Genomic DNA, 17,048 nt, shown 5'->3' on the forward strand with positions numbered 1-17,048 from the left:
ATAGCACGGCGGGATTGAACTGGTTCCCCATAACGTCTTAGCAGACGCAGTACGAGTAAAGTATCGATAGGGAAAGTACTCGGTTACTAACCTCGGTTCCCTGAGATACGGGAACGAGTACTGCGTTGCTGGCCATGCTATGTAACTGCACAACTCAGTCGTTGCTTCAGTCGCAGTAACCTGAAGATCCTATGGAAATGCCCACTGATATAGCCAGATGGCCCCGCCCATTCTAATATGGATAAAAGCATCACTATTGCTGTAACTGAATGAAAACAAGATATAACGTTAAACGTTTTGAATGATGAAATGTAAGGACAATATACACTTGTCTGCAATAATATATGGTTTTTCTGTATTCTTCAAGCTGATGCTGTGAAGTAAAAATAAGTTATAATGTTCTCTTTTGTTGGACAACAAGTTTGAAAGACTTATCATTGCATTTCATTAAAAGGGAATAAGCTCTGCAAGTGTTGCTTTTTCAAATATAAATGAGGAGGCGTTTCCTCATATCAGCATGTGAAATCACGGGCACACACACAGCAAATTTCGCAGAGAAATAAATCAAGGAAATTATTTAAATGCAAAACCGAAAAAATGCAATTCACAAGTGCGTATTGAACCATGGATGTCGTACCGAAAGGTTCAATATTATATTGAATATTGTGACCTCCCTAGTCTATTCCATAACAAAGATAACAATTAGTCATTCAGTATGTACTTTTAATAATGTTAAAAAGGTTGAATATTTGTGAACTAGATTATAAAGTTATAAACTCCATTTCACTAGGAGTGCGGTTCCAGAGAGATTGGCTGTGATATTTGATTGATTCCATAGCTCTGCATAGCTGTGTTGTGTCCGGTGTGGACATACAAATTGCTTGTCGCTGGAATCACGTCGCATCGCGTCTGGTTAGGAAATGGTGTTATGAGTTCATGTTTTGCTATCCAACTGAAGCTTTTAAAACCACAAAACCACAGCTGACTCACATAAAGTTTTTTGTACATTCATTTCAGATTTAGTTAACCTTTCAGATACCCCGTCCATGTGTGTGTGTGTGTGTGTGTGTGTATTTATTTATTTATTTACTTTTGGCAGACTTAATCTTTTCTGCCATCCAAAAGTGTAGTCCTGCAAAGACTCATATGCTATAATTTGTACAGCATTATCTAGACCAATGCCAAGTTGGCTGAATAATGTATCCTCTTTGTGAGAGAACAATGTCCTAATAAGTTAATTACACAGTATTGATTCTTGTCCCAGACGTAAAGATTTAGATCTGCTTAAAAAGATTCTCCTACTAAGATCTGACGTAAACGTCCTGCCAAATAACCACTTACTTTGAGTTTGAATGATAAACAGTGCCACAGAACCTAAATACCCCAAACTGAGCAGCCTCAAAAAACAATATGCTGGTCATATTGACATGGCTCTGTAGTAAAGTATCCACAAAAAAAGATACATTCTGCTTTTAAAAATGACTATTTTTTCATGGTAAGACTTTATTTTGATAGTCCACTTTAGACATTCTACTAACAGTAAGTAACTTTGCAACTGCATGTCAACTAGTTATTAGAGTATTAGTAGACTGCCTACTTAATATCTTCTAACACTCTTCTAAACTTTGCAGGTATATGTCAACTTAGTCTACTAACCCTAAACCTAACCTGACATTCTGCTCTGAGAGTTAGTAGACATGTAGTTGCAAATTAATGAGAATTAGTTGACATGTAGTTGCAAAGCTACTTATAGTTAGTGTATAGTTAGAGTGTCTGAAGTGGACTATCAAAATAAAGTTTAACCCAGCATCCATTATAGTAATAGTTAGTTTAAAGAGATGCTTACGGTGCTGTTGGATTCCAGACATTTTGGATTTCAGGTTAGAATTGGTTGATTCTAGGAACTGGTTCAACTCTAAGCTGTTTGGAAAATGGACGGTTATTTTATTTATTTATTTTATTTTATTATTTATTTATTTATTTTTTTTTAATGAAGACATGATTTCACATGTTTTTGCATTTTACTGATCTGCTTTACAGCTGTTTTTATTTTTGAACATTTGTGAATGTCAAGCAAAAAACAATGGAAAAGCAGAACAGTAAAATACAAAAAACTTTTGTGTGAACAGCTCCAAGACTGTCAGGTGACTATTGCATATTTTTACCTCAGATATCACCTCAGAAAAAAAAAAAAAAATAAAAAAATAAAAATAATATACATTGGACGGACGTTTCCCAATAAAAATGACTACATGAAATTGGGATTAAATCCAATCTTTAGAATCCTGAAAATGACATTAAATTCTGTGATATGTCACAGTATAAATGTAATGCTTTTTTCATTTGCTCTGAAAACATTCTATTAACTAACATTAATAGTCATTTAAACACTCAACCTTGAAAGACAATCGACAGCTGTATGTTTTGACAAGCTTTTTTTTTATTTTTTTTGTCTTCTTGTGGCTGGTGACAGGTCATTCAGACGATCAGTGCTGTGGATAAAGATGAGCCTCCCAGTGGCCATCGTTTCTATTTCTCTCTCACTTTCTCTGCTGCCAATAATAACAACTTCACCCTCAGAGATAATAAAGGTAAACTCTGCAAAGCTTGAAAGAATTACAGGTACTCTTTCTATAATATATTTGTGAGCAACGTTTTATGGCTGCAATCTGCTTATTTTAAGCAAATGGGCTGTTTGCCTGAGGGCCATTGAGGTCAATTGTCAAGTAAAACTAAATCTCTGATTGCAGCCCTGCAAATACATATCTACTAATAAAGATTTAGCTAGTACGGAGAGACACAGGCAGGAGATTTGTAGAACACAGAAGGTTAGATATTAGGGATTTAAAGTCTACTGATGGTACAGTTTCATATAAACGGTTCTGAAAGGTGCTTTGGCATCTGTTTAATAAAGTGAGAATGTCTTATGTTTGGTCATGTTTTGTATACACACATTTTCCTTTCTTATTATGAAGACTTTTATCTCTTCATGTGTCCATCCATCCATCCATCCATCCAGGAATTCATTTAACTCTCAATCCTCATTTTGGTGTCAGGTGACTGGTTTTGATCCAATCTAACCCTCTTGCCATGTTAATAGATTCTAACAGCTAATGTCACTGTGCACATTCTTAACCTTGATGTTTGGCCCTCCCTCTCACCTCAGATAACACTGCATCAGTGCTGACTAAGCGTGCTGGTTTCCAGCGGCAGGAGCAGTCACTGTACCTGTTACCAGTGTTGATTGTGGACAGTGGAAGTCCGGCCTTGAGCAGCACTAACACACTTTCCGTGCGAGTGTGTGACTGTGATGTGGATGGCGTTCCTCAGGCGTGTGGTGCCGTGGCTTTCTCTCTTCCTGCTGGTCTCAGCACTGGAGCGCTGCTTGCTATACTGGGCTGCATCATCACTCTTCTGGGTAAGACTGCACTGGCACAACATCAAACAGTGTAGAAACTGATTTTACAAGAAAAGTGAGGACAGTTCTCCAAAAAATTATCCATCTGTTTACTGCTGTTGAATTGATGTTCACAATTCATTCACACCTTCATCTAATGACATTTGTGTGCAGCTACTCTTTGCTCTTTTGCTTTCTACTGTGATGTGAATATACTTCTTTCCCTCTTTATACAAACAAAGTTCTCGCACACATGTATGATGGAGCTAGAATGGAACGAAAGCAATCCTTATCGTTATAGAAGACTTAATATACACTACCAGTCCAAAGTTTGCAAACACCTAATAAATCTTTGCTTATTACTATTTTGACATTTAAGAATAAAAGTCATAGCACAAATGTACAGCATAGTATTATTTTGTAGTGATCAATAAATTAATTAATCCAAACAATCTCCTATCAAATATAGATTCCAACTTTTTATACAGCATAGGGTTCCCATGCACTTGTTGGTTACTTTTCCTCTTTTATCCACTAACTAAATACATAAAAGTACAGTTTTGTAAAGAAATCCATAAGTTTAAACCATAGATCAAAAGGGTTTTTAAGATCATAAGAAGCAGATTCAGTCAAGTGTATCCAAACATTCGACTGGTAGTGTGTAGCCCTCAGACCTTTGTCCTTTTGACAAGAATATTTACTTCATTTAACCTGTTTTCATGTCTGTTACTATTGGTGTGTCCTCAGAGCAATTACATGCTCTAAATTTGCTCCAGCTGTATAAACGCAGATGCTAAATGCCGCTGCTAATATACCTAATATTTTGCTCCTGCATACAATGCAAACTGCTAACATGACACTTAGTTTAAACTTGATTATGGTTGCTAATTTTTTCATTCAGTTAGGCATTCAAAAGAGCATTCACTTACCTTAGATGCTGATTTCTGCTGTTTGAAGCACGCTGCAAACTGCTACAGCAAGCACTAGTCATATATTTGAATGTTGAGCAGCGAGCTCATTGGCTATTGATACAGTCAGCTGTGTTATGGGATTATACACATTTTTTCCCTTTATTTTACAAAAGCACAGTGTTTCGTTGTAATCATGATTATATACAAATAAAAGTAGATCCTTTACAGATTCGAATGATGCATTGTTCTTAACTGTACGATCAAAAATGATTTAAGTAATTTAAGTTATTTTCGGCGTTATCAGGGGAAAGTGCCACAAACACACTGGCGCGTTTGTGGCGCGTTTGATCCATCCATCCACTGGCCCAAATGCGGAGTCCAGTTGTCTGGTTGAAGGTTTAATGCATGTTCGGTCTTTCCACAGCGCTTCTGCAAAGTTCACTTAATTTATCAGGATTTAGTTTCAATTTTAATCTAGCTCCATGTTTAATCTGAATCCAATTTCATATGATCAGAAAAATTTGGGTGTTTACTCTAATTTAGGCTGATCACAAATATCAATTATGTATTAATTTAGATATTTGATTATTCTGGAAATCCCATACTTTCAATTATTCGTTCATTGGTAACCTAATGTCTCTTTTGAGTCTGACGTGGCCAGTGCCGATCATCACGGTCACAAGTTCTGTCCTTCCAAGGCTTGGTACCAGAGGTCGTCTTCTTGCCCTTTAAGATGTGTCTGGCCATTATCCTAGCATCTTCATCTGATGGCATTGGACGGTTTGCTTGTGTTAGTCCACCATGATCCAGTCAAAATGTAGCAAACCTTTGTCCACTCTTGAGGTCAGAGTGGGACCCGCTGTAAAACTGGGCTCTGGATTGTGCCGTTCACCATATTAGTTGTCAAAATGTGTTAATGAAAATACGAACAGTTGTCCCAAGTGAGTCAACGTGAGTTTTTAATTTTTATTTTTTTAATTTTTGGTTTTGGTGTAACATCCCAATACCATACACATTTCAAATGTTTTATTATGTAATTAAAAGCCTTGTTACATCTTAAATGACAAGAAAATGTATAATAATGTTTATGTTAATAAGCAAATCTCTGCACTCACTTTGTTACTATGCAAAGCATTCACAGCTTAAATTGTAGGGGGAATCAGTAGAGGGATTTAAAAGACCAGTTATTAGGCTTAGTGGAAAAGTGTTTAATTAGGTGAATTACAGGTGTCTGAAACTGTTAAAGTCGAAATGGACAGATTCTATTTTGCGGAGATGGTTATTATGAAGAATTTATTAATTATTCTGCATGATGCACTGCCATGAGCAAATGGTTCTGCTGAAGAAATAGGCACACAGACATACATTTTACAACACACTTTAACAAAAAAACATCACTACTACACAACATAAAACATCAGGGTTCCAACATATTACTAAACTGGGTTTAACACACACACACACAAAAGTTTGTGAGAAGAAATTAGTTTTTAAAGATTTAAATGACACCAGTGAAGAAACAGTTATAATGTGCATCTTGGATGCATACAAATAAGCAACAGCTTATATGTAGGTTTTATTGTCAATTTACTTTGCTTGTTCTGTTGTTTTCACTTTTCTTACTTAAACATCTAAGCACAAAGCTGACATACATTAGACCAAGTTTAATGTATGTTGAGTAGTTTTAGTACTGTGACATTAGTAATGTGTAACATGCTAGTAAAGTCTGTGCTCTTTCAACATGATCTTATAATTTGTGTCTTTTTATGTAAAATGTTGTTCTACAAAACGTACATTTACTTTTGTTTTTACAGATGCTAAAACATACAATACTGATGTATTTACAGCATCTAAACATACAAATACTTACGTATTTTCAGCATTTAAATGTACAGTACTGACACCACCACCTAAAAATGAATCCTTATTTAGTTGTCATGTCAATGGCCTTATGTTTTCAATTTACTTTATATGAAATGATAACATTTCTTTTTGTTCTGTGTGATTTTTGCTGCCAGCTCGTTTCCAAGAATGGGCCTACATAATATTTAAAAACATATGTTTTATATCCTTTTATAATCGCTATGAAATAATAATGGGTAGGTTTAGGTTTGGGGGTAGGTTAAGGGGTCTAAAACAGATGATGTCAGCATACTTACTAACTATGCATACAGTGATTGGCTGATAGAGGAGGGGTCTCTGTAAGAGATTTATTCATTGAAATATTGTAGAGTGTGATATTATGTTGCCATATTCAAATAAAGATTAAATGCAATAAAGAAAAATGCAGTCTAAGTGTCACTAATTAAACAAGTATATGTTCAGCTAATTGTCAGCCTCTTCCATGTGTGCTTCTCGCAAACAGTTAACAGATATGCATATAAACAGCCTTTTAAATGACAGAGTAGACTAATCATGGCTGATAGTAAGACATGCAGATGTAAAATAAAACCAAACTGGATGCAAGAACAGCGGTTACTTCTTGCCCGACTTGTTACTAAAAACAAGGATATAATCAAAGTAAAATTGGGAGTTGGGAAAACCTCCAAAACCAAAACAGATCCGTGGGAAAACATATGTGTGCAAAAAAAAAAAAAAAAAAAAAAAAAAAAAAAAGCAGTGTGTAATGGTTTGTAATGGTTATAATGGGAATTGTACTGATTTTAATGGAAACTGTAATAGTGCTTGTTGGACTATACTGGTAATTGGTCACCTTCTATTGGTGGCTTGTTAAAACTCCAAAATTCTAATAGAATATGTCCCAAACCTTTTTAATGGGTAAAAGTTGGTGGTTTGTAATGTTTGTAATGGTGTTTGCAGTAGAAACCGTTGGACTTTCTGTGATGGTTTGTATTATTTGGTTTCAGCAGGGAGCATAGTTTGTGATTTGGTCTTAGCTTAGCTTTAGGAGCTAGATTTAGCTAAAACACTTTGTGAAATACTCTTGGAGCAAAAATTTGATAAGATTTTCTCCTAAATCTGCAAGTTATGAGCTACTTTTGGCCTTAAGATGTTTTGTGAATACAGGCCCAGGGCCTTCAGCCACAGACCTTCAGCCCTCTGAAGAATAAAACATGAAACATGTAATTTAATAAACTGTGTATGTATGTGTATTTGTATGTAACTGACTATACAAATGTATTATAATTATATAATAGCTATATGATAACTGACTATGAGAATGTCCTATTTCTTTTTCTAAGATACTTCTAAATTCTGCATATTATTACCATTATTAATGTTATTATTATTATTAAGAAAGCCAACTTACTGAAATGCTATTGAAACTTACAGTTATTATTCTTCTTCTGAGACTAAAATTTCTGACTGCTACTCCTCCTAGAGCTTTAACTCTACAAACTCCAAACTCAGCCCAGCTCTTCAGACTGGTCTGACTCGAGTTGCTATATCTTTTCTAACTGATCTTAAGATTTTCCTAAAACTGATGATTAAAACTGGACGGAATGTTCAAATGAGCCAAGACTATTCAAACTCCAACTGTCAAAACTCCTAGAATCCCTTGAGACTCAATCAAACCTTCCTTCTATGTACTGTATTTCTAATCTGTTTAAACTCATCTATCTATCTATCTATCTATCTATCTATCTATCTATCTATCTATCTATCTATCTATCTATCACTGGCCAAGCCTAACAACTAAAGTCATGCTAGTAGCTTGCTAATCATGCTAGTAACAGGCTAATCATGCTAATATCATGCTAAAACATGCTAATTATGCTACAAATATGCTAGCAACTTGCTAATCATGCTAACAACATGCTAGTAACTTGGTAATCATGCTAGAAACATGTTAGTAACTTGTTAATCATGGTAGAATCATGGCAACAACATGTTAGTAACTTGCTATTCATGCTAACAACATGCTACTAACATGCAAATCATGGTAGAAACATGCTAATAACTTGCTAAACATACTAGAATCATGCTAACAACATGCTAGTAACTTGCTAACTATGCTAGAAACATGCTAGTAACATGCTAATCATGCTAGAAACATGCTAGTAACATACTAATCATGCTAGAAACATGGTAACAACTTGTTTATTATGTTAGCAACTTGCTAATCATGCTAGAAACATGCTAGCAACATGCTAACAACTTGCTAATTATGTTAGAAATATGCTCGCAACCTGCTAGTAACTTGCTAATCATGCTAGTAACATGCTAGTAACTAGCTAATCATGCTAACAACATGTTAATTATGCTAAAAAGATGCTAACAACATGCTAATCATGTTAGAAACATGCTAGCAACATGTTAGTAACTTGCAAATCATAGTAACAACATGCTAGTAGCAAGCTAATCATGCTAGAAACATGTTAGTAACTTGCTAATTATGCTAGAATCATGCTAACAACATGCTAGTAACTTGTTAATCATGTTAACATTATCCATCTATCTATCTATCTATCTATCTATCTATCTATATATCTATTCTTTAAAACTACTTCAAACTGAAAACCTTCTAACTTCTAGCTTTTAAAACTTTTCAAACTTCCTGCTTAGCTTTCTCAAGCCAACTTTAAAGTTTGTCTTGACAAACTTTTTTATCTAGTTATTATTATTATTATTATTATTATTACTATCACTGCTGCTCTCACTGCTTCTACTTCTACGTCCATTACTATTATTATTATTATAAATAATAATTATTATATATTATTATAATTCCACTAGGACTGCATTTTTGTCCTACAATTTTAAAAGTTGGTTATCATCTGTCAGTGCCATTTGATTTGTTTCCATCAATATATTGACTATGAAAATAGAGCTGTTCCTGCATTAGAGATTGTACATGGCGCAATGTTTTGAAGTTACTGCAACAATTTTGGACTTTAGGACCTCTTTTGAGCGTTTAGATGCTTTCTGAATTACTTTTTTCTTTATGAGGATCTTTTCTTTAATTTTAAGAGGAAACGTCTAGGTTACGTCTGTAACCCTCGTTCCCTGAAGGAGGGAATGGAGATGTTACGTCGTATTTGGGGTCTCACTTGGAAGCCAATCACCTCTGACCTTAAGAAAACAGTGGCGAGTGGAATTTGCATACCAAGCAACTCCTCCGTACACACGGGTATATAAGATGGTGGCATGCATCCACTCATTCAGGTTTATGAATGAGTAGTCGAGACGCATCCTGGCATTCAGCGCAGTTCAGGATTGTGGCAGGAGGACGTAACCTCTCCGTTCCCTCCTTCACGGAACGAGGGTTACAGACGTAACCTAGACGTTCCCCTTCAGTCGTACTCTACAACGTTACATCAATACTGATGTATTTGAGGTCTCCTCTGGAACACTCCACAATCCTGAACCGCGTTACATAGTTGAGGAACAGATGCTGACAGGCAAGCGTGTCAGGACAAATGAAGCTCAACACGTAACCTTCCCAATGCCCTGTAAGCCAGATAACGGCCCACCAGGGGTAAAATAAAAAAAAATTATCGTTAATTGTTAATACTAGGGGAAACACGGTGGGATAAACCGTGGAGAAAATATACTGAGACATTATGCCACAACCTCCAGGGGGTGAAGGAGACAGCAAGCCGACACCGAGCGGTCCTCCCGTAAATTATCTGAAGTTATCCAACGCATGGAGGAAACGGCTTAGAGCAAGAAAAAAGAATCTTGCAAAGGTGATGGCTGTCGACCGACCCGCAGCTTCTAATATGTCTGCTAGAGAGGCACTGTGCACAACGCCTAGGAAGAGTAACACTTCGTAAAGTGGACTCGACTCCTAGGGGACACAGCTTACCTTGGCACTAGAAGCTGAGGTGAGGCACCTACCACCCAATGGGCCAGCCTCTACTTGAGGACAGCATTCCCCATCTGCTGACCCCCAAGCAAACAAAGAGCTGATTGGAGCATCTAAGCTCCTGGTGAGGTCTACGTAAACGTGCATGACATGAACGTGACACAGCAATGTCTTGATCTCTTGATAGAAGTGAGCATGTTCAGGAGCAAGGTCTAAACGACTGGAATTTTAGCTTGACTGAATCAAGCGTCTCAAAGGGAGCTCCGCGTAGACCTAGAAGGGTGACGGAGAGATCCTCAAAATGGGATGAGGTGCGGCCTAGGAGGATTTATCCTCCTGCACCCTTCAGGAACCCCGACAGTCAGGTGATGCTTCCCTAGGGACGACCATACACATCTTCTTTTTTCTTTTTCTTTTTTTCTTTTGTGATAGCCGTAACGAACACGTTCAAAGTGGAGGGAACATCCTTCGCTCCAACTTCTCCTGCAGGAAGGGGGTCCTCTCGGTGGGAGGAGCACCAGGGAAGACATATTTGAGCAGACCCCGGGTCCAGCTGTGTGCCAGCTCATCCCTGCCGACTCAGACCAGAAGAAGCTGGCAGAGGGAGGACTCAAAAGAAGCAAAACAGGTCTACCTGAGCTTCGCTGAGTCGACTCCAAAGGAGCTGGATGACCTGGGATTGGAGTCGCCATTCTCGGGAAGAGCGCAACTCAACTCTCTTAAAAAAGTGAATGGCGGGCAGTGATTTGAGCCGCGTCAGACTCCAGAAGAGGAGATGGCGGGCGAGTTGCAACGTGACGGGAGCGTAGACCACTTTGGTGGTAGGTGTACGCTACCGTGGCTATGGTGTCCTTATGGACTAGTGTGTGCTTGTCCCGCAGCATTGGTAGGAACCGGTGGAGAACAAAGCACTGCTAGCAACTTGAGGCGACTATTGTAGCTGTGGCTTAGGCCTGTGACTATGAGGAATGATTACCTCAAAACGTACATCGATATACAGTTTTGTATAAAACTTCTCAGAAATGCTCTTAATAATAGTCTTATCTTAAGACTTAAGTGTCAAAAAAAAAAAACGCTCACACTTTCTATGAAGCCCGTATTTATAATACATTATAAGGGTAATCTTAAGGCATTATAATGAATGCATAATGCATTATAAAAAACCTTATAGTATGTTGTATAATCTCATGAGTATTCATAAGAACAGTTTTAACTCCAGATAAGTAGATGGCAGGTGAGTTGCAACATGTGACGGGAGCGCAGACCACCTTGGTGGTAGGTGTACACTACCGTGGCTATGGTGTCCTTATGGACTAGCGTGTACTTATCCCGCAGCATTGGTAGGAACCGGCGGAGGACAAAGCACTGCTAGCAACTCAAGGCGACTATTGTAGCTGCAGTCGAGGTCCTGTTCAGGAGCCTGAAGCTGCCTGCCCGTTGCAAACGGCACCCCAGCCCATGTTGGAGGCATCTGAGTTGACTGCCTCATGCCTCAACATCTGGTCTAAGAGCACTGCTGCCTGTAAGAATGCAGGGTGTGAGCAGGGGCTGAGAAGGTGGCAACACTGAGGGGGACGCCAACCTGAAGTGTGCCACAGTGCCATGCCCATCTCAGGAACCAGTTGTGTGGCCAGTGCTGAAACAATCTCATATGGAGCAGCCGAATGGTCAAACCGCAGCTACGGCTGCCATATGCCCCAGGAGCCTCTGAAAGTTTAAATGGACTGCTGTCATGTGCCTGAAAAGAATCAGGTAGTTCAGCACCGACTTTTTTCGCTGACATGTCTCGACCGGATCCAACTCCATGCTAAGAGCTTGTTTTTCTTTTGTTTAATTTTTATTTATTTGTTCTTTAGCGCTCACTCTTCTCCCAGTCGACCCAAAGTCCCAGTGGCTGAGGTGCAGAGGCACCAAGTCCCTGTATTCGCTCCAACAAATCTCACAAGTGAGGTATTTCTATTCCAGTCGTCGAGATAGTTGAGGATCCAGGTGCCCTTCTCCCAAGTGGGGCCAGGGCACGCCCCACGAGTTTGTAAAATGCAGGGAAACGGATCACTTTGAAAAGCAGGGAGCCGAGGGAAGACCTGTACGATACATCTGACCCCTGAAGCAGACCGAAAAACGATCTGCATCAGGTAATCGGCATAACAGCACATGTCCTTCAGGTCGAAAGTTGTAGCCCAACCCTAGTGCTGAAAACTAGAAACGTGTTTTTGTTTCAGCCACCCAAATGGTAGCCCAAAGAGGGGGACCGAATCAGAACTCAAGAACCAGGATAAGGCAAAACCCACCGTTCTTTTCAGGTTGTATGGACCGACCAAGTCGACCAGCAGACAGGCTAGGTAGATTTAGTAACCGGGCTGCTACCTGCAAAAAATAGGGTCATAGGGACGGTACCCAACACCTCCGATTTTTTTTTTTTAAGGATGGCTCAAACCAGAAGGCAAGCGCCCCGAAGTAGCACCAGCTGCTGAGGCAGCGCTTACCTTGATCCATGATCCCGCATTGTCACTACTAGAGTGCGAGGAAGCAATGCGTCCCGTAACCCCAGCTTAGATGGCAAGACCATGTGCTGGGTCTGAGTGTGAGGAGGACGTGCGTCACTTACAGACAAACCCAGTGTTTACTGAGAAACCCAAAGGACATAGAGGAAATTGCTCTTTTATTGAAAAGGTGGTTACCTGCTGACCCGTAGGTCAGAGGCGGCAGCGGTGGAGAAAGCCCCTGTTTTTCTCAAGGGTATTTCCAGAACAATCCCTCCAGTCCTTGGGTAGTCTGCTTCCAGGAAGCCCCGCTTTCATGCAACGCAACCCAATGGCAGACTGCGCCCCCTAGGTGTGGCCAGCTCAACGCCCCCAAAGGGGAGCGGACCAATTCCTGTTGGGCCCAGCGGGCAGATGAAAATGTGGCCTTTCCACAGGCACTCTTAGTTCTTTTGAAAAAGTGAGAACTGCCCAATACTGCTGGGGCAAGTCCTGAACAGTGTCGCCGAGTGAAGAGGCCGGCCTAGGAGACATCACACATCTCCACTAGGTTCAGCCAGAACAGCACTTTGAGGCCACAAAAGTGGACATCACCTGACCGAGGAACCGCCCAGAGACTTTTCAGTAGCCGTATGCAGTTCCTGCATCAACCTCGAGTCAGAACTACCCTTGTGCAATGTCAAAATCATTGCCTGAAATAACGCAGGACGTGTGCAGGGCGGAGGTGGCATGGCCTGCAGCGCTGTGAGGCCCCGCTTTACAGCCAGAGCTGGCAATGCTTACAGGCTTAGGCAGGAAGCACAGACACCCCTGCCAGGTGGCGGCGTTTTGCGGGCACAAAAGCCCGCAATCGCACACTCCACCAGGGAACGTGTTCCGAGCCGAACATGTAGTTAAGCTCTTCATGAACCTCCGGAAGGAAAGGCACCAGGGGGTGCAGTTAGGAGCCGCGCCCGTTGTCGCCAAACCGTGAACGCCCTGGGGAAGGCGGGAAACCCAACCTCCAACCTGGCGGTCAAGGTTGCTCAGGGGAACATGGACGTCATCTTAGCCTCGGACTCCGGCGGAGCAGCTGCCACAACGGGAAGCTGTTCAGCAGAATCTCCAGCATCAGTAGATGATAGCCCCTCCCCTGATGTGGCGATAGACATCTTAACTTTCTTATGAAAACTAAACGAAATGCAAGGCTCGCGCTGGGAAGAACCAGAATCAGCATTCAGAAAGTTAACAGTAATATGCTGAGAGGAGCCCAACCTCTGTGGGGGCTGAGCAATCCAGACTATAATCCTCAGGTCTTCCCGAGACCGGAAAGTGTAGAGCGCAAATGCAGCTCACATATTAAATGTAAGCTATGACCACACGTAATAGTGGGCATGCCCATGCTGCGCGGCCATTCAGCGGCCATGTATGCTGTAGGAAATTGCTCTTTTATGCTGGATTGGCCAGGGGAGAACCGCAGCACTCATCTGAGCGCAGCAGGGCGATCTCTCCACTGAAATGAAAAGAAAGGATGTTCCACACAGCCGAGAAAATCCTGCAGCAATGAAAAGTTTTCTTTCTTCTTTGTAGAAGCAGCTCATGAAGCAATTGGCTCCGAAGCAAAAATCTGAATGAGTGGATGCACACCACCATCTTATATACCCATGTGTACGGGGGAGTGGCTTGGCATGCAAATTCCACTTGCCAATGTTCATTGGCCTGTTTTCTTAAGCTCAGAGGTGACTGGGCTCCCAAGTGAACGTCATAGAGTACGACTGAAGGGGAACACCCACATTTCCAAGAATTTTCTTAGAATGTTGTTTCTAGGAGCAACTCTTTGCACTAAGAATGTTCATGAATACAGGCCCTGGGCCCATATTTATCAAGCCTCTAAGAATTACTCTCAAGAACACTGCTAAGAATTGACTTAAGCCAGGCTCACATTACAGGATTTTTAGCCCGATTTTGCCCCAATTTTCCCCTCCCGACAATCAGAGCAAAAATCTTGTAGAGCACCGCAGATGTGTGCAGTGTAAATAAGGGGTAAGAGATTTATTCACCATACAGTGCAGATAGCTTCACTGATTATAACGGGAGTGTTATTTTAAAGAGCATAATACTTGTACAGTTATGATGTTCTTTGGTAATGTAAATGTTCTTTGCTCGTTTTGAATTACTGAGGAAATGTAACCATTTGATTACAGTTTTTCTCAATTGCTTAAACGCATTTCTTGAAATTATGGCTCGCTTTTGCGAAACTCTAAACACAAATCCGTAACTTCTAACTCAATTCCCCGAACTTACTATATTCAGGTCAAAATGAAGCTCTCCACTCAAAACCACTCAATCTTGCTAAAAAAAACAAACTTTGCTCTCAGACATGACACACAAACCCTCAAAAACACACACACACACACACACTACAACACAGTTTTACACACTGAGAAGATCAATTCAAAACAATACTACGAAAACTGGTAAAACTTTTGATGATGGACACAACAAATGTACACATTGCAAGTGTTTTAATCCTTAATTTATTGTACTGTAGAGTACAGCACAAAACATCAAACAACAACAAAAATAATTATTCTGCCCCAGCAACCTCCTCAACATTACAGACTAAATTGGCCCTGGACAGGCAGCGGGGGTAAAATCCTCTTGCATGCCTGACCCAACCCTGGCACGCATCAACTAAAATACATAAGACTGCTTGTTTTCTTGCCCTTGCCCTTCCTATTTCTCTTCCACGTTGTTGTCGTCGTCGTCCTCCTCCTTCTCCTCCTCTTTCTCTTTCACCTCCTACTCTTCGTCTTTGAAATTGCATATTACTGTATCTGCATACTGATATTGATTGAAAAAGACCGGATAGGATTCACAGTTACACTTTTACTAGTGGTCTGACGGAATAATAATAATAATAATAATAATAATAATAATAATAATAATAATATATATATATATATATATATATATATATATATATATAAATATATATATCAACATAAAAAAATAAAATAAAATATAAATACATTACAAAGTTATTGTGAAATAGAAAAGAAAAAGAAAATATGGGCAAAGGCGGAAATATAAATTAGAAAGTCCACTGTCAGAATTTGTAACTCTTGTGTTCTCTGTCTGTATATGCTTTCCAATTGAAGGTTCATGAGATGTTGAGATGTACCTTTGAGCTATTTCAGAGAACTGCTTTATCGTTGGTTGATCTGTAGACTCCACATTAGTGAAAGTCAATATTCACTTGAACAATTCATGGCAAATTTACAAAAATTCTAATAGAAATGTGTAGAATATGCTTGACAGTTTATGACAACTAGATCAAAAATTTAGCATTTACTGCAAAGACATATACAATGAGCTAATGACTTGATGTTTTGAGGGGTAAGACTATAGCACAGAGAACTATATACATGTAATGCAACTTGTTAAAAAAAATTAGAAACATTTTATGATGTGCACAAGTGACTAGATGATGTGGAGGTTGAAGAAGTAGTTTTGAGAATTTTATTTTTCTGATCTGAGAAAAGCAACAAACTGTAAACTGACTTTGGCCCTTATATCTCTATCGAAGGTTCTGATTGGTGTGTGATAGATTTTGACTCCTAGTGTTTCCACTTGGGTAATTGTGTGCTAATTGAGCTCAAACTTTGCAGACTTGAGTGAACAATATTGAATGCTAATGCTTTCTAAATGATCACATGGTGTAAGCACTGAGAAATGTAGGGATTTGTGTGTAGAGTTTTGCAGTAACAGTTCACCAAATCTGACTCATGTGTTAAATCAGGGGAATAGTGTTTATAGTTCAGGGAAATGGGTGTGCTTTTTGAAAAATGGCATTATGGTTTTGAAATTTTAGTTCAAAAGACTGGTTATAGTGTTTTAGCAATCGAGAAAAACTGTAACTGCACGTTGTCGAACATTTCAAAAACATTCTTCCTCTCCTGAAAGATTCACGGACATCTCTGTCTCATCAGTGCCATCACAAGCTAAGAAGCTAACCACTTGAGAGACCTCTCGAGCTGTCTTAAATAACTGGGAGAATAAGAGTGATTCTTAGCTTTAAGAAATGTATAACTCGCTTTTATACTATAGGTCTAAAAGTAGGAGTAAATTTTATGAATTCTCAGCACTAAAGACTAAAATGGCACTTTGAGAAGCTTGATAAATATGGGCCCAGATTTACAGTGTAACCCTACTGATCACCATTGTATGTATGTGAATGTTGTTCACACAACACTGTCATTGTGATTTGTGTGTGGAAGAACATTGTGTATCGACTTATTATAATATAAATATTATAATGTACTTATTTGTGGTTATAGCTCTTAAAAGTATTATTACCTCCTCATAGTTATAACGTACACTGTAAAAAATTTCCCCGTAAAAAAATGGTAATCTACTGGCAGCTGTGGTTGCCAGCATCTTACTGTAAAAATACAATGTGCTACTGTTTTTGAAATTAACAGCACAATGCCATTTTGTCATCAGTA

General features: G+C 39.4%; 1 protein-coding gene across 1 annotated transcript in view; it reads left to right on the top strand.

Moving 5' to 3' along the window:
* Positions 1 to 17,048, top strand: part of LOC127155422 (cadherin-7) — a 143,055-nt gene that overhangs the window by 100,443 nt on the left and 25,564 nt on the right. Inside the window, exons 10-11 of the mRNA XM_051097605.1 lie at positions 2,474 to 2,591; positions 3,167 to 3,418. Coding sequence (XP_050953562.1) covers positions 2,474 to 2,591; positions 3,167 to 3,418 — 370 coding nt within the window. The remainder of the gene's footprint in view (positions 1 to 2,473; positions 2,592 to 3,166; positions 3,419 to 17,048) is intronic.

Source organism: Labeo rohita, chromosome 24, assembly GCF_022985175.1.
Source record: "Labeo rohita strain BAU-BD-2019 chromosome 24, IGBB_LRoh.1.0, whole genome shotgun sequence".
NCBI lineage: Eukaryota > Metazoa > Chordata > Actinopteri > Cypriniformes > Cyprinidae > Labeo > Labeo rohita.